The sequence below is a fragment of the Balaenoptera acutorostrata genome, chromosome 3 (assembly GCF_949987535.1).
Source record: "Balaenoptera acutorostrata chromosome 3, mBalAcu1.1, whole genome shotgun sequence".
NCBI classification, from domain to species: domain Eukaryota; kingdom Metazoa; phylum Chordata; class Mammalia; order Artiodactyla; family Balaenopteridae; genus Balaenoptera; species Balaenoptera acutorostrata.
In genome coordinates, this window is record NC_080066.1 from 137,186,667 (window position 1) to 137,210,336 (window position 23,670).

Genomic DNA, 23,670 nt, shown 5'->3' on the forward strand with positions numbered 1-23,670 from the left:
CTTTACCCTTCTCAATTCAGCTTTATTAATTTGATCACTACAATAAAAGAAAATACACCAAAAAAAAATAGTTGTTTCTGAATGATGAAATTATGAATAATTTTTATTTAGAATTTTTAAATCTTTACATGTTTTCTGTAATGACTGTTTTCATTCCCCCAACCTGTCCTAAAGCCAAAGCCTCAGAGGCTGAGTGGAGTGAGGAAGTCCCCCTCCTGCATGGGGGAAGAGAGAAATACAATATGGGGTACTGGAGCTCAAGTGAGGTGAAAAGGGTGCCACACAGTAAAGTGTATGTGTATGTAAATTTAAAACATATACATGTATATACACACATAAAGCCCTAGAGCACCATCCACTGAGAAGGAGTGTGGCACCGATATCTCAATTATAAGCACATCTCATGCACAAATTGTTGTTTCTAAATACCAATTTCCACTAAAAGGCAGAGAAACAGCTGATTCCAAAGATGGGGCAGGTAAGTACAAGGTAAGTTTGGACAAACCTGTGTGCCCAAATGTAAGAAAGTACTTAAAAAACGATGGTAACTTGTCAAAGGACACAGGAGCCAACTTGAAAGGGCTCCCATTGACCAAATGTGGGATGATTTGAGATTCAAAATAAATAACAGATTATAATCCATTGACTAGAAAACCGTGAATTCATACTGATATTAATAACCTGAAATTTTGATTAGGAGCAGGATATATAAATAGCTTCAAACTACCTCCTCACAAAATACTTACAAAGGGAGGAAGTAACTTTACAGTGAAGAACCCTGATAGATAGTACCTTAAGCAAGTGATCAAAATGAGTATCATCAGAAACAGTGCACTGAAATTGTGCACTACCTCATAGGATGCAATGAGAACACAGAATTGCTTTTATAATACCCCTGCCAAAAAAGCACAACTGGAATCTATTCACAAGGAAACAGATAAATCCAAATTTAGGGACATTTTACGTAATAACTGGCTTATAATCTACAAACATGCCAAGGGTAGTAAAAGTCAAGGAAAGACTGAGGAACCACTCCAGAGTGAAAGAAACTAGAGACACTACAATCTAAGATAACACATGAATTTGAAGTGGATCCTTATAAAACATTATTGGGACAACTGGTGAAACCTGAATGGGGTCTTAGGATTAGATGGGAGTAATATATCAATGTTAATTTCCTGATTTTGATGGTTGTATTGTGGCTATATAGGAGAATTTCTTCTCTTTGGAAACACAAAAGTATTGCAGGGTGATGGGGTATCACGACAGCAACTTACTCTCAAAGTGGAAAAATTTTATTTGTACAATGTTTACAACCTTTCTGTAAGTTAGAGATTGTTTCGAAAATTTTTTTTTAAAAAGCAGAAAGCAAAAAAATGAATCAATAGATTCTTATTATTCTTAAAGAGCTGATAAAAGAATTCAATGATTAAAAAAACAATTTTAATGACGAAGTCTGTCCAGTTCCTGGGTCCACTGTGCACATATATGTTCTTTAAAACTGTTTTAGTTTTGTGTCATTAATTCACCCAGAAATTCTTCTCACACATGACTTTCAGAATCTTAAACACACACACATACTCACACACTCTTCCTGTTAGTTAGGACAGTGACATGTTCATAGGTGCTGTTCAGTAGAGAGAAGCTATGTGAGTTCTATTTTTATCAAACAAAAATGTTTGTAAGTATTACTATAAAAATAACTTCTCCCCCTTGTGGCAAAAATTGAAAATACATTCTACTGAAGAATCCTAATATAGAGGCACTTAGTATTATTCCTTATAAAGTATTTTCACATAATTTTATGTGAATCCTCTAGCACACAGCATTTGCAAACAATATACTTAAGACGTAGTTTCACAGTTTTCTTTAGTTCAGCATTGTCCAGATTCTATCTGGATAATATTCTCTATAGCAAAAAGCTGCAGGTTTGATAGACTGCCACAACAAAATGTCAGAGTTCAAAGAAACCAAATTTACCCACAGTATAAAGATTAAAATGACAGGCAGGTAAAAAGGGATGGCCCCATTCCAAGGCACCTGCCTATTTAAGATTATAGGGGCATCAAGAAGGCTTCCTACCTCTCAAAGTTTAATCTAAAAAATCTGAAAGTCCACCACTGGAGATTAATTCCTTGGAGTTGGTTCCATCCAATCTTCAAACTTAGTTTATTAATATGAAGATACTCTGGAAGAAAGACATTTTCCTTCATTTAAGATTGCCAATGGTGAAAACAAAAGGAAGTCACTCATCTGAGTATAAATGAAACTTAATTTAACTCATTCCAGATTCTTATCCCTATTCTTAACCCTCCATACTTCTTCCTATTAAGTGACCAGTCACTGATAATTCTATGTTTTATTGACCTTCCAGTGATTATAAAGTAACTTAAGTGGTTTTTGAAAGTAAACTTAATTCCAGTTTCAGATTTTTAAATTAAAAGTGGCTCAGTTGCTGCGCGTCTGGAGCCTGTGCCCCGCGACGGGAGGGGCCGCGATAGAGAAAGGCCCGCGCACCGCGATGAAGAGCGGTCCCCGCACCGCGATGAAGAGTGGCCCCCGCTTGCCGCAACTGGAGAAAGCCCTCGCACGAACCGAAGACCCAACACAGCCAAAAATAAATAAATAAATAAATAAATAAATAAGAAAATCCTTTAAAAAAAAAAAAAAAAAAAAAAAAGTGGCTCAGTTGGATACTGTCTCTTCAACACAGTAATATAAATATTAGTATCTCGGCTAAAATGAATTATTGACAATTTTAATACATGTTGCACAGTACATATTAATATAGGAAAATACATGTTAGCAGCAGCATAATGTTGACCATGTTCTAATCCATTCCACCTGCTCAAATATTAGTGAAAATAATTATATATTTGTAATGCATCACTGCTGTCTAGCGCAAATCTATGCCTTCTGAATAAATGACTTTCCTCTGAGCTTGTTTGCTGTTTGAAGTATGATTGTTATATATTCATATTTAAATTAGCTTTGTATGGTGAGGCAGACTGCAACCTTCTAAACCACTTAGAAAATGAGCAAGTATGGTTAATTACTTGTCTCTCCCCCACAAAAGTGTTATTAATCACAAGAACTGAAGTTTAGTGTTACCTCCCAGATAACTATGTTAAAGTATACAGGGCCTAGTTTAAAAATATCAATCTTGTTAAGCCCAGGGTTATCAACCCAGCTGCTTCAAAACACCAATTAAAATTCTTACTCTCTAATGTGTCAGGTTTCTCTCCTATATACACTTGAGGGTTGTTTCTCCCCTAAATTTGGAAAGAGAAAGATTGATCAGTGGTAAGAATAAAAGTTAAGAGTTAAGGCAATTTTAAAAATATTAAATATGCAATATTTGATTACATAAAAATGACTGCCTATTGCTAATACACTGAGTACATTTTTCTCCATGTTTTCACTCCAGCATTAGCCATTTAAAAACTACCAATGCACTAAATAAACAACAGAATTGGCAAACTTGTGACACTAAAATAGTCTGTTTTTGAAGGTAGAAATACTGATTTCTTCATATCTTTCAAGGTAGAGTTGTCATTCACTCCCATGTTACAAAATATTGTACAAAATACCTGAAGTCTTTCTGTTGCAAAAATTATTACTCAAACAGTATTATGATTATGCAAAATAACTCACTGAAGAACTTTTTGATGGAAAGATTTCTAGTAGGTACACACTTAATAGTCAATTAAAATTTCATGACCACTCATAAAATTTTAAAAACCAAATTTTATAAAAGTATGACCACACACCGGAGACACTACGAAAAAGTCTAACAGTAAATTAGATATTAGCCCTGTATCTCAACTTCATAATCTAAACACTACAACGAGAACCAAATATTGGATGAAAAGAAAATTAGACTCAGCAAAACTAATGAGCCTATCAAACAATATTTTATGTTGCATAAGGAGAAGAGTGTATAGAAGATAAAGTGTGAGAAACATTCAGGTTTCTATCTGAGTCTTTTACTTAGCTGTAGAATTTGAGCAGATCTACTTAAAACTTTCTGTGCACGGGGTCTGTCAAATGGAGATAACAGTACCCTACTCCTAGGGCTCCTTTGAAACCAAATGAGATAATGTATGTAAAGGGCTTAGCACAGTGCATGGGACTAAAGTCAATAAATATAGCTATACTTTATTATGCATCAAAAATTTTTAAATGCTATTTTTACTTTATGTAGAATTATTTACAGTAACAATATGGACTGGTCTTTTCCTCCGAAGTACACGACGTATTTCAGGACAGACTTCTTCAAGCAGAGAGAAGTACTACAGGGACTGAATATAGTTAAACTAATTGGATGAAAGCTCAAAATGCTTCATATGTCAAATTCTCCACTAGAAATCACTATGCTTCTAGAAAATATGTCATACTTCTGAGTCAATGGGCAATAATCGGTAATACATAGAATATTTTTGTATTTAAAAAAAAAAAGTTAAACTCCCAGATCAATTCCTCATAAGAAGTATTCAGCTACTTTGGTTAGCTGTCATTTTTAATATCATAACTTATAGAAGCTAGACTTCCTTCTTAAACCTGTGTTCTGTATTTCACTTTCTGTGTTATGAAAACATAATACACTCAAGCTTTTTATCGAGTGTTTCTGCATTTCCTAAAAACGCAGTGTTTAAGAGTCTATTATCGATTTCAAAACATTATCTAAACATTGCATGTTAGCTCATGTGAAACTACGGAAAATTATAAAGATTCTCCTTATTCAAATGTTGACTAAAGTTACTGATATACAAAGTTCCATTATCGCTACCTAAAATTTTACCATGTGCGTATGAAAAACATTTACTTATTGACCATCTCTTTTGAGCCATATATTTTGAGCAGAATTTTGTAGTGCCCATTAATATGAAAAATACTTTCAAAATGAAATACAACGAATGCAAAGAATGCATACTGCTTTATACAACAAATTATTTTTTCTTAGAGAAAGACGATCTGTTTCTAATTTTGATTATATAATCAAGTATTTTTCTGCTTAAAAAGGAAAACCTATGCTATGAAAAATAAGAAACATCTTAAAAATTTAAATAAAAAATAATTTATAAAATTCAGTATGAATGTCCTCAAAATGTAAAAATGGAGTGAAATAAAAAAAAAAACAATTGCAGGGAATTTGTTTATTGAGCATTAATGTTAACACTTCTAAATTAAGTAGTCACTTATGAGTTTTCTTTGTTACTGTCCTGTCAATGGACATAATGGAAAATATTGCACAGAATTCAAACATGGAAATAATAATTAACAAAATATCTAAGCAACAAATATATGTTTTACATTTAAAAAATTAATCCAAACAAAATAATTTGAAGCACTTTTCTGATTTGGAAGTCTTAAAGTGTTCTCTCATGTTTTATTTGATATTTTTTTCCCTTTTTTATTTTTTTATAAATTGACACTGTGTACAAAGAGTTCAAGTGGCCAGTAAAACTACTGCTTTAAAATTGTTGGCTTTAAGTAACAGAGGTATAATTTGAATTCACATCAGAGCTTTCTAAAACGGCAATAGTACAAGCATATGACTTTCTCTAGTATCCAAAACCTGTTCTGGCTTTCCTTTGGCTAAGGAATAGAAAACTAGACAGCCTTCTAAAGCTGCCACAATTTCCTAAAATGCTTTGATAAAAGTTGGCATACTTCATTTCTCTTGCTTACCCTGATAACACTGGGCTAAACAGAAAATGAAGAAAATTCAGTCAATAGTAACTTAAACAGTAGCTAGCTCGCTCTGGACCTGGAAGTTTTGGTAAAGTTGATGAACATTCAGAAACATAATCTTAAAATTAGTTTTCCAAAATTAGGCCAAAAAGCCTACATTAAAAGAAAAAGAAAAGTCAAGAATGAGTTGAACATTAAAGTTTATCTGTTCCTGAAGACTATGAAAAACACAATGAAAGCTGAAACACTACATATAGCTAAGAATGCATTCTCACAGAGCAAGTTTATAGTTTTTAGAGTAAAGATCTTTCTAAATTTCTGCTTGATGTTTAAAATTTTATAAGTGATTTATTATGCCACCATATTAAGCCAATTCAATTAACTACATTCAGTAGGAATCGCTTCAGAAATGCCTTGAAAAAGGTAATGACAGAAACTATAGATTTAAAAAGCAACTAGTCCTTGCAAAGTTTATCTCGAGACTTAGAATATAATGCTAACTATCAATTCCCAATTCCTCTTAAAATAGAAGACTACCTGCATGTTTAGCCATTCCATCTTATTCCAGTTTTGCATAAAGGTAGAAATCTTAAAGGACTGTATTGTTGCTAAACACTGTCAATACTTCTCATATGTACCATTTAGACTATACCTCATTTTTTTACTTCCCTTATAATATTAAAATAATGAATAAATATGGTCCTTTAGTTAAGATCCTCCACCTCATCTTAAGCGAAATATAAAATAATTTTATTAATTTCTTGCTAGCACTGGCTTAAAAATCTGTTTACCAAATAAGAAATTGTAAACTTTTAAGTTTTTTTTTTTACCCAGAAAGCAGATGTATTCTGATCCACTGCTAATACCTACATAAAACATTTCATCATTTTAGTTTTGTTTATAACATTTTTCTTGGAATAGTATTATTGTTGTACCTCAGAAAAATCCAATCAACCAACTACAAAAATTATGCCCAATTGTTAATTAACCTTCTGAAAGAAGCAAAAAGTTCTCTAGAAAAACCTAAAATAACCTGATTCACAATTACCAGTGCTGAAAATTGATAAATAATAATGTAGTTTTGCTGGATTTTACCCATCTTTAGTGCAAAATAGGATGGTGAAATTTCCCAATGGACTATGTTAAAGAACATGAACCAGAACACTGGTAACATCTCATTTGCCTTCTGACACCAACATTTTCCAGGATGAAAACAATGACATATAGCTTTACAGAGTTTCAAATTTATAAGTTCAAAAACGGAATTAAAATTCAACTTAAGGGAAAAGAGCAAAATATGCTTAGTAGTGTCCAAATTTCAAAAAAATCTCAAGGGTAAGTATGGCTGCTGTTTTTCTAAACAGTCATCATTTTTCAATAAAATGTTGGCTGTATCATAAGAAACCGCCTGTGCTTTCTATCAACCAAGGCCTGCTGAAGTACAACACACTGCCCTTGTAAATTCAACCTCAGCTGAAATGTCGAGCAAGGCGGGCAGATCTATAGTCAGCACGAAGTTGTACGAAGGAGTGAAGAATGTTCTTGTCCAGATTAGCAAGTTGTTCTCCTGAGCAGACTTGCTTTAAATTATCTGGGTTTACTACCAGAAGATTGCAAAGTGCATGCAGAGTATCAAAAAGCTGTAATACCAGAGGAATCTGAATTGAGATAAGAAAAGGAAAAGAATAACATTGAAACAAAATAATGTTTAGTTTTACAATCAGTTTGTAAATTCTTCTCACTTACGTACTGTTATTCAGGACTTAACTAATGTTGGAGAGTTCAACGTTAGAATTTTTTAAAGTTCCTGAAGTGTTAAAACTCAAATATTTCACACATTATAAAACTCACTATAATCTTTTTGAAAAGATTCATATTATGCCAATTTTCTTAAATAGTAATAATCATTTATACTTTTGTAAACTAGAATTAGTTATCATTGATTTAGCAGGTTTCTTAAATAATTTAAACATTAAGGGAAACTGATTTCAGAGAGATGTACATGAAGAAAGAACATATTTTCCTGATATCTGATATATGCAGCATTAGTCATGCGCGTTATTTAATAAGGTCATTCGGACTATGGAACTGAAATATGGCCTTGTCTAAAATAAAGCTCAAAGCAAAAATATGTTAATATTGAGAATATGACTGCAACAATACTTTTTCAGTTAGGAAATGTTAGATCTGTCTCACTATAATGTCAACAAAAGTTATAAACTTTTCACTAATGATTATAAGTCAGTACACATTTTTTATGATCTGACTTATGTTCTTGAACCTATTTACAAGTTTGATATTTGTGAATACATACCTTGAAGTCTTTGGCACACTTCCTATATTCAGCAACATCACAAATTGCTAACATGCCACCCATACAACTATAGGAATATTGTTGAAGATGCTCATAAATAAGTCGATGAAAACGTACTCCAAGTTCCATCAAAACTGTATCCACATTCTTCCCATCCATGGAATTTTTAATCTTCTCCACTTGTTTTCTTACATAAGCACAGACTTTAACACAGGCCTGTAAAAATTTTTTCTATACTTATTACATAGAAATGTGTATCAGCTTATTAGCTAAGGAGAAAATACATATAGTTTCTCATTAATTAATCTCTAAGTATAAAAGAAAAAAACTTGGAGCAGAATAAGATACATCAATGAAATGTTAACAAAAGCACAAACAAAGCAGATATTCTTACTAGCATACTGAATCATTTTACTCACATTAGTATACTGAATCAAAACATTGTTTTCATCTTCTGGCTTAAAATCTGTTTTCTTTTGTTCTGCAGCCAAGATATGCTTCATTTGTCCAATCATACAATTTAATGTCCTAGAGAATTGAGAACACCATGTATTTGATCCATTTAATTTACTTTATATTTACTTTTATTTATATTATTTATAACAAATTAAATTTAAATTATTTAATTTCATGTCACCATGAGACTATTTTACTATGGGTATACTTTAGATTTTAAAAAAGTAAATTCTAGGTCTTGACATCAAAGACCTATTAGTTTTATTAGCTTCCTACTCAAAACACAGGGCAAAGATTCATTTGCCCATTACTCTATTTAAGGAAATCTTAAAGATCTTAGAAGACTGTCACTAATTTGTTTCCTTAACAACTATATTTGGAGAATGCTTAGGAAGGCAGTAAGATAGAGGGGCTTATGAGGAATGGCCAAAGTTTAGAAGAACAGGTGAGAAGAACCCGAGTTTCGCAATCTAAGGACAAGCAGGAGGCTGAACAAGTGGTACTGAAGACCCAGTTGAGAAATGAGAGTATGTGTTTGTAATGGCACGAATAATGTTTGAGTTACGCGGTATTCTCCAACAGCAATCAGCCATATGGTTATGGGAATAAAAGAGTCTGCATTAATCCAGATTTTAGGATCTGTAAGATAATTATGGTTAAAGGAAATAAATTTTAGGGTAATTACGAGGGAGTAACTAAAGAGATGGACCAAGCAATCTAAGCACAACAATGAATAAAATAAAGCTGGGAAAGGATAATAGATTGGCAAAAGACAAAGATATTAAGGGCTAGAGTTCCTGTAACTAACTTATATTCAAATATGTTTTCTTGAATAGAAGAGAAAGGAGTAGAATTACAGTAAATAAAAATATGCCCAAACCTAGTAGCATGGGCTTTAGAATTTGAGTCCCAAATATCCAGCATTAGATCTTGAGCAAACTACCTCATTTCTTTAAGCTTTCATTTCCTCACCTGTAAAATGGGAATAGTATTTCCTACTTAAATAAACAAAATTATACAGGTAAAGATCCTTGTACTGTGCCCAGCACATAGCAAATTCTTGATAAATATTGAGTTGGCCAAAAAGTTCGCTCGGGTTTTTCATGTTACAAAAACCCAAACGAACTTTCTGGCCAAACCAAATAGTAGCTATTGTCATCATCAATAAATAAATGCCCACCATCATCTCAAAAGACAGAGATCCACTGCTCCATATTATGAACAGGTAATTAACTACAATACACATTACAAAAATTTTTTGAATGTAGAGTCTGCATTCACTTAATGGAAGTTACTTTTAGAAAATCAGTATATTTATTTAAAGCATTTCAGATATTAGCCTGACAGTTCTAACTGAAAATAAAATCCTCTATGTTACATACCATTTTTAAGGAGTTTGGAGAGAGAGGGAGAGTGAGAGGGTGTGTGCACACACGCATGTGTGTGTGTGTGTGTAGGAGGGGTCATTTACAAAAAAAGATTTTAAATAGAATCTGCTTTAAAAGTAAGTCTAAACATACTGACTTCCATAAATAATAAACCTGGAAGCCAATAAAAACAACATTCTAATAAAGATGAAAGCAATATTTAAAAATAAAATCAAACGTTATAGCAGGATGGTGGAATTAAAATAGACTTTTTTCTTCTCTGAAAATCATTTTCATGTTGTTACAATGGTGTTTTTACAATTTTAAAAAAATGCAAGAGATAGCACAGGGAGATCAGCTCGGTGCTTTGTGACCACCTAGAGGGGTGGGATAGGGAGGGTGGGAGGAAGATGCAAGAGGGAGAGGATATGGGGATATAAGTATACATGTAACTGATTTACTTTGTTGTACAGCAGAAACTAACACAACACTGTAAAGCAATTATACTCCAATAAAGATGTTAAAAAAATTTAAAAATAAAAAAATAAACACAACAAAAAAAATGCAAAAGAAATAGTAAAACTAACAACTTGCCTGTCAATGCCAGTATCTAATTTCATCTCCATCTGTTCAATTATTTCTTTTTTCTTCTGAAGGCATTCAGATAACTTAGGAGAAGAGCTATTGAATGTTTAAAGGGGGAAAAAGATCACATTAGTAGCCTTACAATTCTAACAGTTTTTCATAGGCATATGTGTATTGCTATATACCTACACACACACACACACATTATTTTAATTTGCTCACCAATCCAAGAAGCATATAAATAGTAAAGTAATTATTTAGTATTCACTATGCCCAATTCATTACAATACTCACGCTAGGAAAAATTAACCAGTTAAAAGAGAAGGAAGAGGAGGATTTAGATTTATTACTTTCATCTGTGAGGAGACATCCCTTTAGAATATAAACATGTGATTTAGAAATTCTGAAATTATTTGGTTTCCTTTTTAATTAAATTTCTGGTATATCAGTAAGAAAAATCACAAAGTCTTGAGAATACAGCAAATTATAATAATTAAAATTTGGAGACTAACACCCAATTCAATTGTATTTAGCTTTCCTATATTAAAAAAAACGAAAAACAAAACCAACTTGGTAACCATATTTACCTTCTGAATATTACCTAAATGTCAAAAAACACCCAAAATATTAAAGAATATGCAACCCTAATAATTACGTGAATTCTTTGTTATGTGACATTAGAGCTCTTTAAAAAGTAAATTTCCCTTCAAAATGTGATTCAGGGATCACAAGTAATCTTTATCTTTGAGATCGTTTCTAGACTATTTCTTGGCATATCAACGTTTATACAAAATGTCTAGAATTGTATCTTCTATATGAATATTCTTCCTCTTTAATTATAGTACTACACATACAATTTTAAAAAGCATGTTCACATATACACTACCTTATTTAATCCTCACATGCTTTAAAAGTTCACATAAATTGATAGGAAGATATAAACTAAACCTTATTTAATGCCTCATCAAAACCTGTCCTACTGATCTCACAAAATTGTTATTGTACATCTTTTTATTATAATAAGTGGGAACAAGCTAGAAGTTGTCTTTCATATCAGATTTAGGTTTCTGACACATTCAGTAAACTAAAATTAATACCACAGAAGGAATACAGGAAGGCAAAGAAGAGGAAAAGGGCTTTTACTTATTTCACACCCTCCTGTTCCTGTTTGATGTTTTAACGAACATCTATTACTTTTAAATTTTAACAAGAAGTAGAATATTATAATATTCATTGAAACACCAATGAAAATCAGACAATTTGACTAACCTTATTAGTGGCATAAGGTGATCATTAAACTGCTTGTCAAAAAGATGAAAAACAGTATTGGCCTGGTGCACAACATCCAAAAAATAGAGATTTGCATTCCTAGAATCCGAAGAAGGAATTCCTAAAGTTGGAAGGCATGTATATGTTAGAATCATATTAAAGAAATTCATATAAGCAACAGAAAAAAGAATGTGGTTTTATATATACAACATGCATAAAAGTAACTGCTGTTTCATTAAATCAGCAATAATTTTTGTGGACAGAAGAGTAAAGTTAAGCTTGTTAATAATTTAATAAAATTCATCCAACGTTTTTACGTCCAAATTTTCACTATCTACTCAAGTCTTCATTATTTGCGGAGATAAATAAAAAATAAATAAATCAATAAATGAATCGTCTTGGACTATACCTTCTCCTTCCCTTTCCTGCCCTCCTATGCCCAATGATTCACATGAGCCATGAATACACTTCTACCATTTTTCTTATAACCAGGCCTCATTACCTCTGATAACAGTTAAAATAATTTTCTTATTAGTATCCTGGTTCAAATCTCCTTATCTTTGATGCTATATATTGTTGCCATAATAATGTATTAAACATATTTCACTCACCATGTTCTCTACTATTTCCTCAAAAATAATTCAAAGTCTCCTCACTGTCAACATAATAAATTCCAGATTTTCAGCACTGTATTCAAGCCACTTCACATTCTGACCCCAAAACAGACAGCTGATCTCTCCAGATTTCAGTTTCCTCTTTTGTTAAGAGAGTAATAGTTAAACTCTAAAAGTCCCTACTAACCACAGACATTTATGTTTCTAGCTAAAGTTCAAAGACATAAGGGGCTAGGAAAAATACTCACAGAAAATGAGAAAACAGAAGTTTAATACCTAGAGTTCTTTACAGGAGGAGGATTTTTTTTCAAAGTTTTAAAAATGGAAAATAAAGGTGTTTTATTTTCCCATAAACGACAAAATCACCAATTGATAAGAAAATTAAAGGCTCCAATACAAATTTACAAGAGAAAAAAATAAAGTCAATACACATGTAGAAAATACTAATCCTTGCTATTAATGAAAGACATGAAAAGGCAATAGTGATGTGTGTTTTTAACCACTAAATTATTAAAGTTTTTAACGAATATTCAGTGGTGTGCAGAAAAGCTGGTATAATCATACATGCCAATAGCAGTATAGATTAGTGGGAAAAAACCACTTAGGAAAATAGTTTATACGTATAAAAATTTTTTAATTTGCAATACGCTTTGATCTGGTAATTTCACTTCCAGAATTTTATCCAAAGAAAATAATTCAAAATAAGGAAAACACTTTAAGCTCTACAATGTTCACTGTAGCATTATTTATACTACTAAATTGCTGAAAAGATCCAAGATGTCTAATAATAGGGAGTGGTTAACTTTATAATATATATGCATGACAGAATTTTATAAAATCATTAGAAATAATAGCAGTATGTACTAACTAAATAGCTGCATGGAAAATGTTTATGAGTATAAGGGACATTCTCATCCTACCAGGAAATTTTCTAAGCCCTTCCAAATTATGAATACTGCTATTAAAATGAAGAAGCTAGGCTTCCATACTAGCTAAAGAACAACTCTTTCATACCATATAGAATCAAATTCATGTTACTTTTTTATTATCTTCTTTAATCTTCACATCTTTGAGGTGGATATTGTTATCCCAATACAAATTACCACATTAGCTTATTTGTAAATGACAAATGTTAAATACTTGATGTCAAGTTTCTGCTGTATGGGGTGGAGGAGGGGGGGAAGCAGGCTACAAATGCTTATCTACGTCCTGCAGGTTAAAAAAAAAAAAAGAAAGGGTAAGAATAAACCACAAGGTTACTGAATTATGGGTAATTTTGCTTCAACCTTAGAAAATTTATGGAATGATGTTATATACAGTCAAACATTTTTGAGCATGTGCCATGTGCTTTCTAGGTGCTAGCCTATAATGGCAATTAGGACAGATAAGATTCCTAAGACAGGTAAGATTCCCATGAAGTTCACTATTCAAGAGAACTTACATGCTGTTCTCTCTACTTAAAATACTCTTTCTCCAAATACTCAATTTACTCCTTCACTTCATTCAGCTCTCTGGTTCATGTCTCCTCAGAGAGGCCTTTTCTGACCAGCCTTTCTAAAAAAGCCCTCTGCCCCTGAATTCCCTATCCTACCTCCCATTACTATTCTCTATCCCTTACTCAATTTTATTTTTATTCATTGCACTTACTAGTCATTTGTCTATCTTTTCCACAAGAATGTAAGCTGCATGAGTACAAGGGTAAGGACTTAAGCATGTGTCCAATGAATGAATTCTGGTGAGTGAGGCAGATATTAACAAATGAAAATTTCATTGTAACAAGTGCTATGAAAAAAGTTAATTCAATGATGAAATAATGCATAACTAGGCTGGGAAAGGGGTGTCACTTTTTAGCTAAGTCGATCAGCAAAGGCCTAAGAAGGTAGCACTTTAGCTAAGATCAGACGGGTGAAAAGCCAGACATGAGAAGAGCTGAAGGAAAAGGATTGGGGGGTAGGGAGATACCAAGTGCAAAGAACCTGAGTGAGGAAAATGAATGAAGGCCAAAGGGGCTGGGGTAGTAAGGGGAAATGCAACATGAGATGAAGATGAATATATAAGAGGAGGCCAGATCAAAAGCTATACTTTCATGAAGAGTTTCTTGTTGTTTTTCCCCTAAGAGTAACAGGAAACCACTAAAGGGTCTTAAGCAAGAAATTTTAAGACCCTTGAATTTATAACATAACTGTTACATGGAGTCAGTTATTTGGAAAGGTAAGAATGTACACAAAGAGACCAGTTAGGAATGGATAGAGATGATGATCTTTAAATCAGGGTGGCATCAGTGGAAATGGAGAAAAGGAGACGAATTTGAGTTATGTTTGGCAGTATACAGACAGGATTTGCTGATAGACTGGCTATCAGGTTTGATGAAAAGGAGAATTATGATAACTCCGGGGTTTGGGCCTTGAGCAAACAGTAAATAGTAATGCCTTTTAAAGACATGGAAAAGAAGGGGAAAGGAAGAAGTTTAGGTGGAAGATAAAGAGTTTCATTTGGCATATATTAAATTTGAGATGCACACAGAACAGGTGAGAGAGGTCAAGGAGGCAACTGAATTAATGGGACTGTAATTTAGGGAAAAAGTCATTATTATCCTATTAATACCAGTAAACCCAGAAGACCAAAAATAAAAGAAAAAATTTTATATGAATCTACTCCTCTCCAGGCTTATTTTGAAAAGGCTTACTTTCCTTTCTAAATCTTACTTTACTCAACTGTCTCAACCAGAATTGCTGTCACTTCCATTTCTGCTCCTTTGGCATTTCATAGCTTACAGCACTGTGTTACATTCTTCCATACACTGTAGTGACTTATGTAGCCCTGGTCAATGTAAGCAATATGAGAACTGTGTCTTTCTATAGCTTCTAGTATCTGACAAATCCTTGTTACAGAAGCTCAAAAAGCATTTCATTGCACTGAACTGCTTTTGACAGATAGAGTTGAATATATATAAAACAACATTATGCATACAGTTTAACCGAATAGGATCAAAGGAATTTAACACGAAGTATAACACAAATAAATATACTTACCAGCAAGTCCTGTTTCCAAGGCATAATCAATATGTTCAATACATAAAAATTCCACAAGAATGGTAAAAATTCTAAAGGCATTCCTTGGTAAATCAGAAGGATCAGAGAGCTTTAAAAACAAAAACCAAATATATCACTCCTCAAGTTTACCTTTTAAAAAAGGCAATACTTTTTTTTTTTTAGCAATCAACTTTGTATAAGACATAGTCAGTATTCAGGTATCAAAATGATAACTTAAAACTCTTCCTGCCCACCCAAAATGCCTTCCTCATGTACATAGTTACAATGCTCCGTGTCTGTCTACAACTCTCCTGGCTTAGACTAGATCAATGTTTTTCTGACCTGGATTGTAACCTATTAGTGGATTGTAACAAGAAAGAAAGAGAGAAAAGAAGAGAGAACCAATAGAAAATAATGTCTAAAGTACACATTAAAACCAAATATGTTTTAATGAAATAAACACTTACAAACATACACACACACATAAATACATATAAAAAATGTACACTCAACTGCCATGTAAAGTGCCTTTCTTATTGTGAGTCACAGTAAAAGAATTCTGAGAGCCACCAAATGAACAAATGCTATTCTAGTAAAACTCAGAACAAAAAGGATTCTTTATTTTATTGGAGGGTAGGGATGGGAAGTCAATAACAGACACACTATAAAATACGACAGGCTCAAATCCCACCTTCATCACTTCTTGGTTGAGTGAACCCTTGAGATGTTATTTAACCCCACCAAGCCTCAATTTCTTCATCTGTAAAGTAGGAATAATATTAATAGTACTTATATCCTAGCCTTGAGGTGAAAATAAAGTATGAAAATGCATGTAAGGTATTTTTAGCTCAGTGTTTGGCATATAATAAGTTCACAATAATAAATTTTCATTTTGATGTTGATGTTGCTGCTGCTGATTAACTACTTAGTAAAGGAATTATTAGTAATTATGCTGAGAAAATTAAATCCCTCTTTAAAAGTTAGAAAATTACCTCTCAACTTCTTATAACTGCTTCCTATATTATTTATCAATTGATTGTTGCCTATTTGTAGTCTCCATCTGTGATCCACTCTCAGCGTAATGGGCACTGAAGTGCATAACCCACTTTAAATTCCCTAAATCTCTACTGATTATAAATACTAATTTGGTATTACTCAATTCCCTTCCTGGTCTTCTTAATACAACCCTAACCTTTACCCTTCTCATCAGTCTCTCTACCACAACCCTCACCTCCCTTCTTTGCTCACTGATGCTTAACAAATGTCCTTAGCAAGCCACAAAGAATAAATTTAATTTTTCACATTCCTCCTCTCTACATCCGTACATTCATGCATAACTCATTGAAGAGGTAGACTGAAAATGTGTAAGGATATGGAAGACATAAACAACACTGTTAATCAACTGGACCTAACTGACATTCATAGAATACGCTATCTAACAACATCAGGATATACATTTTCTTTAAGTATTCATAAAACACTTACCAAGATGGATCATATTCTGGGCTAAAAAACAAGTCTCGATAAATTTAAAATGGATTCATATCACACAAAGTATGTCCTCTAACCACAACGAAATCAAATTTAAATCAATAACAGAAAGACATCTAAAAAATCCCCTAATATCTGGAAATGAAATAACATACTTCTAAGCCACTCTTGGGCCAAAAGAAATCAAAAGGGAAATTTAAAAGTATTTTGAACTGAATGAAAATAAATACAACAAATTAAAATTTGTGGTATGCAGCTAAAGCAGTACCTTAAAGGGAAATTTATAAGACTAAATGTCTATATTAGAAAATAAGAAAGGTCTCTAATCAATGTCTCACCTCCACCTTAAAAAACTAGAAAAAGAAGGGCAAATGAAACCCAAGTAAGCAGAAGGAAAAGAAGTAATAAAGAGCGGAAATCAATGAAATACAAAACAGAAAACAGAAAAATCAATGATACCAAAAGCTGATTCTCTGGGGAAACCAATAAAACTGATAAACCTCCAGCCAGAATGATCACACACAAAAAAATACCAATCATCAAAAATGAATAGGAGACATCACTATAGATACTACAAACGTTAAAAAGATAATAAGCTACTATATATAAACAACAAGGTCCTACTGTAAAGCAGAGGGAACTATATTCAATATCTTGTAATAACCTATATTGAAAAAGAATATATATATTATATATATTATGTATATATAACTGAATCACTTTGCTATACACCAGAAACTAACACAACATTGTAAACAAATTATACTTCAATTAAAAATCACACACACGGACACACACACAAAATCAATTGACCATAAAAAAAAGGGATAATAAGGCAACACCATGAACATCTTAATCCCAATAAATTCAACAATTTGTGTGAAATATACAAATCTTAAAAGACACAAACCACCAAAGCTCACTTAAAAAGAAACAAGTAACTAAAATAGCTCCATATCTACTAGAGAAGTTAATTTGTAGTTTAAAACCCTCACAAAGTTAAAAACTGCAGGCCCAAATGACTTCACTGGTGAGCTCTACCAAATATTTAAGGAAAATATAACACCAATTTTCATAAACTCTTCCAGAATATTGAAGAGGAAGGAACACTTTCCAACTTAATCTATGAGGCAAACATTACCCTGATACCAAAACTACACAAAGACATTACGAGAAAAAAATACGTATACGTCAATATCCCTCTTGAAGGCAAACACAAAAATTCTTAACAAAAGTTTAGCAAACCTAATCCAACCATACATAAATAGGATAATACATTATGACCAATGGGGTTTACCAAAGGAATGCAAGGTTAACATTTGGAAATCAATCAATGTAATCCACCACATTAACAGAACAACAACAAAAAAAGCATTTGACAAAGTCTAACATCTAATCCTTATAAAAACACCCAGAAAACTAGGAATAAAAGAATTTCATCAATCTGATAAACACACCTATGAAAAACAAATGGGACCTAATTAAACTTAAAAGATTTTGCACAGCAAAGGAAACCATAAACAAAACTAAAAGACAACCTACAGAATGGGAGAAAATATTTACAAATGATTCGACTGCCAAGGGATTAATTTCCAAAATATACAAACAGCTCATAAAGCTCAATATCAAAAAAACAAACAACCTAATCAGAACATGGGCAGATGACCTAAATAGACATTTCTCCAAAGAAGACATACAGATGGCCAAGAGGCACATGAAAAGATCCTCGACATCGCTAATTATTAGAGAAAGGCAAATCAAAACTACAATGAGGTATCACCTCACACCAGTCAGAATGGCCATCATCAGTCTATACATAATGCTGGAGAGGGTGTGGAGAAAATGAAACCCTCCTACACTGTTGGTGGGAATGTAAATTGGTAAATGTAAATTGTAGCCACTATGGAGAACACTATGGAGGTTCCTTAAAAAACTAAAAATAGAATTACCATATGATCCAGCAATCCCACTACTGGGCATATATCCAGATAAAACTATAATTCAAAAAGTTACATGCACCCCTATGTACATAGCAGCAAGACATGGAAACAACCTAAATGTCCATTGACAGATAAATGGATAAAGATGTGGGGGGTGTGTGTGTGTGTGTGTGTGTGTGTGTGTGTGTATATAAATTTATATATACAGGGGCTTCCCTGGTGGCACAGTGGTTGAGAATCTGCCTGCTAATTCAGGGGACACGGGTTTGAGCCCTGGTCTGGGAAGATCCCACATGCCGCGGAACAACTAGGCCTGTGAGCCACAACTACTGAGCCTGTGCGTCTGGAGCCTGTGCTCCGCAACAAAAGAGGCCATGACAGTGAGAGGCCTGCGCACCACGATGAAGAGTGGCCCCTGCTTGCCGCAACTAGAGAAAGCCCTTGCACAGAAACGAAGACCCAACATAGCCAAAAATAAATAAATAATTAATTAATTAATTTTAAAAATTATATATACATATATATATAATGGAATATTACTTAGCCATAAAAAAGAAGGAAATAATGCCATTTGCAACATGTATGGACCTAGAGACTATCATAGTAAGTGAAGTAAGCCAGACAGAGAAAGACAAATCTCATATGATATACCTTATATATGGAATCTAAAAGAAAAAGAAACGACACAAATGAACTTATTTCCAAAACAGAAAGAGACTCACAGACACAGAAAACAAACGTATGGTTACGCAAAGGGGAAAGCGGGATGCGAGAGGGATAAATTAGGAGGCCGGGATTAACATATACACACTACTATGTATAAAACAGATAACCAACAAGGACCTGCTGTATAGCACAGGGAACTATACTCAATATTATGTGATAACCTATAAGGTTACATATTTATATGTATACATATATATGTATACATATTGCTTTGCTGTACACCTGAAAGTTACATGATATTGTAAATCAACTATATGTCAACAGGGACTTCCGTGGTGGTGCAGTGGTCAAGAATCCACCTGCCAGTGCAAGGGACACGGGTTCAAGCCCTGGTCTGGGAAGATCCCACATGCCACAGAGCAACTAAGCCCATGCGCCACAACTACTGAGCCTGAGCTCTAGAGCCCTCGAGCCACAACTACTGAAGCCCGCGCACCTAGAGCTCATGCTCCACAACAAGAGAAGCCACCACAATGAGAAACCTGTGCACCTCAACGAAGAGTAGCCCCCGCTTGCCACAACTAGAGAAAGCTCGTGCACAGCAACGAAGACCCAACACAGCCATAAATAAATAAATAAATAAATAAATAAATAAATAAATAAAACCTATACGTCAATAAAAAAAATTTAACAAAAAGAAAAACCTACAGTTAGCATCATATTAATGATAAAGACAAGAATAATGCAGGGTATAGGGAGGGTGGGAGGGAGATGCAAGAGGGAGGGGATATGCAGATATATGTATATGTATAGCTGATTCACTTTATTATACAGCTGAAACTAACACAACAGTGTAAAGCAATTATACTCCAATAAAGATGTTTAAAAAAATTTTAAAAACAAACAAACAAACAAAAAGAATAATGCAAGGTGTATGCTCTCGCCACTTATAGTCAGCATTGTATTGGAGGTTCTCACCAGGGCAATAAGGCAAGAGACAAAACAACAGGCATCTATATTGAAAGGAATAAGTAAAACTGACTTTATTGGCAGAAAACATGATATTCTATACAGAAAATCCTGTGGAATCTACAAAAAATGCTATTAGAATAAGTGAGTTTAGTCAGGTTGCAGGTACAAAATCAACATATAAAAATCAACTGTATTTGAGAACTCAATATTGCTAAGATGTCAATTCTCCACAAACAGAACTATACATTCAAAGCAATTCCAGTCAAAATCCCAAACTTTTTTTTTTCCCCAGAAACTGACAAATTATTAGACTTATATGAAAACGCTTTCTATGGTAATGTTAGAGGACTCACACTACCTGATTCAAGATTTATAGTTACAGTGATCAAAACAGTGTAGTATTAAACTTCCAGAAGAAAACATAGGCAGTACGCTCTTTTCCAGAAGAAAACATAGGCAGTACGTAGGTCTTAGCAATATTTTTTTGGATCCGTCTCCTCAGGAAAGGGGAACAAAAGCAAAAATAAACAAACGGGACACAATCCAACTTAAAAGCTTTTGCACAACGAAGGAAACCATCAACGAAACAAAAAGGCAACATACTGAATGGGAAAAGATATTTGCAAATGATATGCAAGATAATGGGTTAATATCCAAGATATATAAAAAACTCATACAACTCAATATCAAAAACAAAAAACCTGATTAAAAAATGGGCAGAGAATCTGAACAGACATTTTTCCAAAGGAGACAAACAGATGGCCAACAGGCAGATGAAAAGATGCTCAACATCACTGATCATCAGAGAAATGCAAATCAAAACCACAATGAGATACCACGTCACACCTCATACAGAAAGGCTATCAAGTCTACAAACAACAAATGTTGGCAAGGATGTGGAGAAAAAGAACCCTGTACAATGTTAGTAGGAATGTAAACATTCCTAGTGGCACAGCCACTATGAAAAACAGTATGAGGTTCCTCAAAAAACTGAAAATAGAACTACCATATGACCCAGCAATTCCATACCTGGGTATATATCCGAAAAAAAACAAAAACACTAATTCCAAAAGATACATGCACCCCAATATTCAGAGCAGCATTATTTACAATTGCCAAGATATAGAAGCAACCTAAGTGTCCATCAGCAGATGAAGGGATAAAGAAGATGTGGTATATATATACAATGGAATACTACTCAGCCATAAAAACAAAAAAAATTTTTGCCATTTGCAGCAACATGGATGGACTTGGAGGGCATTATGCTAAGTGAAATAAGTCATACAGAAAAAGACAAATACTGTATGATATCACTTATATGTGGAATCTAAAAAAATGCAACAAACTAGTGAATACAACAAAAAATAAGCAGACTCACAGATGCAGAGAACAAACTAGTGGTTACAGAGCAGGGGGGGCAGGGGGCAATGTAAGGGTTGGGGAGTGGCAGGTAGAAACCACTGGGTGTAAGATAGGCTCAAGGTATTGTACAATGTGGGGAATATAGCCAATATTTTGTAATAACTGTAAATGGAAAGTAAACTTTCAAAACTGTTGAAAAATTTTAAAAAAATTTTTTTTTAAAAAGAAAGAAAACTTAAAGGAAACAAAAGAAAGAAAATATAAGAGGAAATCTTTGTGACCTTAGGTTAGGCAAAGATTCCTTAAATATGATACCAAAAATACCTTCAATAACAGAAAAGTGTTAAATTGGGTATCATCAAAATTAATAACTTCTATTCTTTGAAATACTCTTTAGATATGAAAAAGACAAGCCACAGACTGAAAGAAAACATTTGTAAATCATATATCGAATAAATGAATTTTAACCAGATATACAACTGTCAAAAAATAAGAAAACAGACAACCCAATTTTAAAAAATGCACGCAAAATACACCAAATAATATACATGAATGGCAAATAAATGCAAGAAAAGATGCTCATCTTTAGTCATTAGGAAAATGCAAACTAAAACCATAATAAGGTATCATTACATACCTTATTAGACTCTAAAATAAAGACTGATCATACCAAATGTTGGAAATCATGTGGAACAAATGCAACTCTCTCATATACTGCTGGTAAGAGTGTCACATGAAACAACTTTGAAAAACAGTTTGGCAGTTTTGTAAAAAGAATTACCATATCACATCATATAGCTACTCAGGAGAAATGAAAGCACATGTCTGCATAAAGACATATGCATGAATATTCATAGCAACTTCATTTGTAATAGTCAAACAATGGAGCCAATCTAAACTGCCATCAATAGGTAAATAGATAAACAAATTGTGGCGTATTCATTAAATAAAATACTACTCAGCAATAAAAGAACATACGAATTAATACACACAACATGAATGAATTTCAAAACATTTATGCTGAGTTAAAGAATCCAGAAACACATGTATACAGTATAATACACTATAATCCCATTTATTAAAAATTCTAGAAAATTAATCAACTTCTTGAAAATTCCTATTTGGCTTTCAAGACTCAGTCCTGAAGCATCCCCTTCTTTTTGAAAATGAATCTACAGTGAAGCAGATCAGCAGTTGCCCAAGGACAGAAATGGAGGCGAAAGGGAGATTTTAAAAGGGCAGAAGGAAACTTCTGGAGGTGATGGATCTGTTCATTATCTTGACTGCGTTATAGTTTCACAAATGTACACATAATTTACCAAAGTTATCAAATTGTACAGTTCAAATACATGCAGTTTATTGAAGGTCAATTATATCTCAAAGTTACTAAGTTTTTTAAAAAGAAAGGAAAAAAACACCAATCTGCTCATTACACTGCCCTTTTTAATATCCTTTAAAGTCTCCATCATCACTTAACACGGTCAAGTCCAAATTTCTAAGTATGGTATACAAAGAGTTTTTGTCTACATTTTCAACCTCCTGACTTATTACTCTCCCCACATCCTTTTTTAGTTCAAGCATTTCATACTGCATGATTGATATTTGTATATGTCTTTGTGCACGTAATTTTCTCTATTCCTGAAACAGCTTGCCAGAATCATCCTCTTGAAGATATCCTATTTAGCTTTCAAGATCCAGACCTCAAATGTCTCCTCCTTTTTGAAATCTTTCCTGATACTCTTTCTCAATTCCTTAACCAGGCAGAGCTGGTTGTTTCCTCTTTGGTCCCAGCAGTGTTTACCTACCTTGCACTAATTCTTTTTATGTCTACCTCTTTTCTCCACACTAATCAAAAGTAATGTAAATGTCTTGTATTTATAACCTCAATGCCTAACATGGCAGATGGTA

The 23,670-nt window shown here is 33.2% G+C and overlaps 1 protein-coding gene across 2 annotated transcripts in view; it reads right to left on the minus strand.

The window, feature by feature from the left end:
• Positions 1 to 1,279: 1,279 nt before the first annotated feature.
• EXOC5 (exocyst complex component 5) overlaps positions 1,280 to 23,670 on the minus strand; it is a 58,149-nt gene continuing 35,758 nt past the window's right edge. Inside the window, exons 13-19 of one of the 2 annotated variants that reach the window (XM_007192918.3) lie at positions 15,332 to 15,440; positions 11,686 to 11,806; positions 10,426 to 10,512; positions 8,428 to 8,536; positions 8,009 to 8,224; positions 3,221 to 3,272; positions 1,280 to 2,188 (exon numbers count right to left, since the gene is read on the minus strand). In XM_007192918.3, coding sequence (XP_007192980.1) covers positions 2,079 to 2,188; positions 3,221 to 3,272; positions 8,009 to 8,224; positions 8,428 to 8,536; positions 10,426 to 10,512; positions 11,686 to 11,806; positions 15,332 to 15,440 — 804 coding nt within the window. In that variant the 3' untranslated portion in view covers positions 1,280 to 2,078. The other variant, XM_007192917.3, reaches the window with a different exon arrangement.